This window comes from Gavialis gangeticus, unplaced genomic scaffold (genome assembly GCF_001723915.1).
Source record: "Gavialis gangeticus isolate Ggan-Ray unplaced genomic scaffold, GavGan_comp1, whole genome shotgun sequence".
Taxonomy (NCBI): Eukaryota; Metazoa; Chordata; order Crocodylia; family Gavialidae; genus Gavialis; species Gavialis gangeticus.
The window spans coordinates 11,771,403-11,776,666 of NW_017728964.1; the positions used below are offsets into that span (position 1 = coordinate 11,771,403).

A 5,264-nucleotide genomic window follows, 5' to 3' on the forward strand; every position below is an offset into this window, starting at 1 on the left:
ACAACCATTGGCTATGGCTTCCAAAGGGGCAGGACCTTCGTATGGGAACCCAAAGCCTATGAAGAGCTGTAGGAAGCAAAAAAAAAAAAAAAAGAAACCCTGGGTGAATATGAACCAAGAATATTGCTGCCCAGACCTTGGCAACCCTACACTTCACCTGACTCACCAGTTCAAGTTCAGTGAGCTCCATGTTTGGTGTTCAGCTCTGCTCGCCTGGAGCCTGATACAACCAAGCTCTTGATGAGTCTCTTATTTTAATTCATAAATAGCTTAAATGTGTTAAAAGGGTCTCTCAAACATTAGGTCTTTGTGAAAGCCAGATTGCACACAGTCTATTTCAACCCTGGGCCATTAATGTCAATGGAAATTACATCTGGTTGTATTTATCCCACTGATTCCACAAGGAAAGATTTGCTATAATTCTAAAGAGCTTCCTGACTAAAAGAGTCATGGATCCAGGTGGGGAAGGCCCTTAAATTCATGAGCTGCCATCCAGTGCCCTGGCTTTATTTCCTGATCACAGGGTACAAGGATCTGGCCAGTGCATGCTAACCAATCACATAATGAAAGCATAGTAGGAAGTCATTACATAGGAAAAGCCACCAGCTAGAACCTGGGGGGGCGGGGAGTAGCATATCAGTGGATGGACAGTGTGAGAGTGTGAGTGGTGGATGGGGAAATACATACTCTGCTTGACACTAACCAATAGAGAGGCAGTAGTAGCAAAGGCATGGCATTTTGGGACCATCAGGCTGCTATAACATCACAGAGATCCAACTCCAGAGCACAGATGAGTAAGTATTAGCAAAACTGTCCTGTGATTATTCAATGAAACCTTAAAGGGAATGTCAATGTGCTGACACACCTGTGACCTTCTCACTTTGCTCAAGCTCTACTAGTCCAAGAGTTTGCAAAAAGGATTTTAAAGTTGAAATAGCTCCCAAAAGCATATTCCACATTTTTCGCAATTTGTACCAGCTTTGATTAGCCACATAAGTCATGCAGCATTATTTCTGTTTCCCAATGGATGAGTTATATAATTAACTAACAAAGTATAAACTGGGCAATCTAACCATCAGTCATTACCTTGGGGCCATGTTGGCCATTTATGCAAGTCATTTGCCTACATTTTAGCTACATAATGAAAGAAATTAGTTACAGAGATCACAGTGTGAACCTTGTACCTGATTGCACAATTCACATTTCAAATGGCCTGAAAACCAAAAATCATGACTATCACTGCTGGAAAAAATTAGCAGGTAATTTTGAATAATAAAGGGATTGGAGAGTTTTGTGATCTGTCTACAGACAATTTGTGAAAAAGAAAAACTTGTCATATTTAATTCTCAGTTGCAATTATTTTCTCAGCTCAGCTCCTGGATAATTAGTGCTGTTGATGTGGCCTGCAATCCATGGAAGGCTAAAAGATCTTCAGATAATGGATTTCTTCTCTTCTTCTAATTAGATTACATTTCCCAGGGCAACCCTGCTCTACCTCCGTACCACCTAGTTGTTTTATGGGAGAATAACTTTGGACTTTGTCATAATTCCCTGTAAAAGGCCTAGCCCCCCATTGTGTACCTTGGCTTTTCTCAGCAGCTGCTGGAATTCATGCTGTGGCAAAAGGCCATGGTTCTTCACAAAGGCTGGGACCTCAGGAGGACGTTGGGTTTCATAATAAACAGTGCCGTGGATTTCCATATACTTGTTGAGGATGGCCAGGAACTTCTCTTTGCCCTGAAGAAGAAAGCAAAGGAGGTCAGATGAACGTGAGATCCCCAAAAGACATACTTGATTCCATGCTGCCAAGAGAAAGGGAAGGGGCCTAAGTCTGATCTCTGTCCTGGAGCCTTTAAAGTCCTCCTATCTAGCAAGGAAAGACTGTCTTCATTTACAGGGAGGGACTCACCATCATGCAATGGGATTCAGTCTGCACAGCATGGAATCCCCCTCCAAGGAAGGTGGAATTTTAGGGCTCTTGGACTGTCACACTGATTTCACACTAGTACAATCCTGTTGAATGGCATGGATTTCTCTGGACTAAGAGTAGAATCCTTGAATCGAGTTTGAGGTACTTGAGTGTAGGATCTACCCAAATGCACAAAGACCGATAAGAAATGACAAATTAGAACAGAGAAGACCCAGATTCTCAATGTTATTTAGGCACCTAGCAACCACTGATGCCAGCATCTACATACTTTGGAAAATCTGGGCCTAATAATTTGTCTAGGCCAATATCTTGGTCCTGCCATACATCAGTAGTGGATCCAGAGGAAGTCCCAGATCCTCCATAATACAATCAAATGTCATGATCCCATATCACTGTGAAGTGGTGGGAAGAGTTTATATTCCTGACCCCAACCAGTTATCAGTTCATGTCCTAAAGCACCGAGGTGAAGAGCTCTTCTAATTTATATCCCATTTTGTTTTTCTCACTTGTATAAATCTCTAATCCTTTGAAAAAAATCAATGATATTTATTTGCCATAATGAACTACCACAGCAGTGAACTCCACAGGTTAATTGTGTTCAAACATCTCCAGCTCTGTATAACCTATTAATTGTTCTTCCCACTACTGAATACAGAGACAAGGCTTAGCTTTGGATTCTCCCCATCCCAGAAACATGTCATTCTACCTCAGACCTGCATGCCAGAGAAGCTGAGTACATGGGGGCCTGAGGGCCCTGTCCCCTGTCAGGAAGAGGGCTGTCACCTGAAATGTATAAAGCTTCCCACATGTCCATCATTTTAGGGTCCCCCTCCAGCAAAAATAAGTCAGTGCCTATGATGCTAGCTTTGTCCCATATCAAGAAGCCAAAAAGATCAACAGGATAGGAAGTTCTGCACAGACAACAAAATGAGATGCAGAAGACAGTCACACTTTCTTCTGCATGCATGGGTTTGGATCTCACTTCCTCCATAAGATGCTTTTAAAGACAAAGTTGTGTTTGAAAGACTTGGAATCAGGCAGTTCTGGGTATTGTAAAAAGCACGTGATTTCCAGCGTTGTTTAATTAATCAAGCAGCTACATATACATATAGCAGGAAGTGTGTGCACGTACTTGTGGTGTGTGTATATATACATTCACACACACATTCATACATGCATGCGCACACACCCTGGAATCCAGTTCTAGTAAACTCTCATATAAGAATACTCCTCCTATACTGTTTCACGCTCTTTGAATCTTAACGCATAGCCATTTTGTGCTACACTCAGATGATTCAATCTTGTATGACACAATAACAACACTTAATGTATCTGTAGCACTTTACATCTGAAAAGTGCAGTGCAAACACTATTTAATCTTCACAGGAACCTTTGAAGAGGGCAAGTATTATCATCCCCATTATACGGATGGAGAAACCCACATTTGCTGACATTTGATGGCTGAAAACGTTGAGGCACAATTTCATGTTCCTGGAGTTCATTGGCTGCATGGAATAGAATGACAAAGACTTAATAGACCTGAATTTGGGACGTGGGTGAGGTCATAAGGGAGGTATGAAGCACCAACAAAATGAGTATCAATAAAACCTATAAGCAGCACATGAGTCTATGCCAGGGGCGGGCAATTATTTTGGGTGCAGGGCCACTTACTGAGTTTTGGCAAGCCATTGAGGGCCGCATGACAGGCAGCCAGGGGCAGATAAATATACATTTTCTCAATTTTTTAGGGGCCCCGCGAGCCGGAGAGAATGGCTTGGTAGGCTGCATTCGGCCTGCAGGCCGCGTTTTGCCCACCCCTGGTCTATGTACACATCATGCATTCTACATATGTCATATATGGGCAGATAAACTCATTTAGGGTCAAGATCCCATTCCACTGGACTCAATTGTAAATGTTCTAATGTAAAATGCCAGTAGTGCAAGATCAAGCCTTTAGAAATGCTTTACAGAGTTTTAAAACATTATTTGTTAGTTAGTGTAAATCCTTTTGTATACGTGGTTTTGTCAGTACCACAGCTTCTTGAAAAGCTCTGCTTTGGAGGGGTGATTTGAAGACAAACATATTTAAATTCCCTGTGAACATTTTTTAGGTTTTTGAAAACGTAAACTAAAAAATTATTTTTTCCCCCTTCCCCCCACATTTCTCCTTTGCCCTTTTCCATTTTTTCTATTTTACTATCAGGAAATAGGGAGAAAACCTGATTTTTTGGTGTGTGTTTCATGGTTTTGTATTTTTAAAAGCACTCAAAAACTTCAAAGGATTAAAGACAGAGTGACACCTTTTTAGAGGAAAAAGACTCGTCCATCAAAAAGTCCTGTGGATGGCAGATTTTCAATTAGCTTTGTTCAGTACATTGACTTCAGCTGCAGCAGTTCAAGGGGGAGCAAGATCGTATCATTAAAAATATTTAGACATCTCTAAGAGTTGCCTAAAATAGGGTTTCTGTATTCCACATTTTTGTGGTATCTGAATCCAGTAATTTGGGGGCCTATTAAGGATAGGAGCAAGTGCTTTGTATGCCATTGGAAACATGAGAATCTCTTTTTTGCTGGGATACAACTGAAGAAGGTCCTGCCCCACTGAGTTCAATGGCCCAAATCCCAGTAACTGCAACAAGAGCAGGATTTCAACCCTGATTTCTACATCCAAAGGATTCAAAAGATACCAAGTCTTACACGCTGGTTAGAAAATTCATGCTGCCTGTTGAGCCTGTCAAATCAAAGTCCTACAAAACCTAACAGCTCACTGGACTAATACAGTTAATGTATACCAGCTTCTTAGCCAACAACACGCAAGGGAGTACAGCAGTTAGCACTGCATCCAGTTGCCTCTGACAGCTCAACCAAAATGTCCGGGTTCCTATTTACAGCTGGGGGAAGCCTCTGGGATCAATGCAGAGTGGCTCATAATCATGCCTCTGGAACTGCAGTGCAATGTCTTAAATGCTCTATCACTGTGTCCCTCAGTGCATAATAACTTGGAAAAAAAAGGAAGGGGCAGGTAGAAGGAGATGTAAAAAAAAGATGGTCTTCAATGCTGGGAAGAGGTGGAGTGATTGCCTAGTCTCCTCTTCAGGCCTGGATTCAGACCTCATTATTGCCACAAGGCTCCATTAATAGGGTAGCATGGGGCTTTGAAGCTGCTCAGTAGTGGGAGGAGGAGATAAGGTAGCCACCAGCTTGTAGGTGATGAGGTCAAAAGAGCAGGATAAATGCAATGTCATCACTTGTGTGCCTATTTATTCCACTAATACATTTGCTGCACAATTACCACAACTGATCCAAAGGGAAGGAGGAGGAGGAGGAGGAGGAG

General features: G+C 42.0%; 1 protein-coding gene across 4 annotated transcripts in view; it reads right to left on the minus strand.

Annotated features, from left to right (window-relative positions):
* MGAT5B (mannosyl (alpha-1,6-)-glycoprotein beta-1,6-N-acetyl-glucosaminyltransferase, isozyme B) overlaps nucleotides 1-5,264 on the minus strand; it is a 244,530-nt gene that overhangs the window by 47,617 nt on the left and 191,649 nt on the right. For 2 of the 4 annotated variants that reach the window (XM_019502886.1, XM_019502878.1), the window contains 2 exons: nucleotides 1,582-1,737; nucleotides 6-66 (listed from right to left, as the gene is read on the minus strand). In XM_019502886.1, coding sequence (XP_019358431.1) covers nucleotides 6-66; nucleotides 1,582-1,737 — 217 coding nt within the window. The remainder of the gene's footprint in view (nucleotides 1-5; nucleotides 67-1,581; nucleotides 1,738-5,264) is intronic. The other 2 variants (XM_019502900.1, XM_019502894.1) reach the window with 1 other exon arrangement.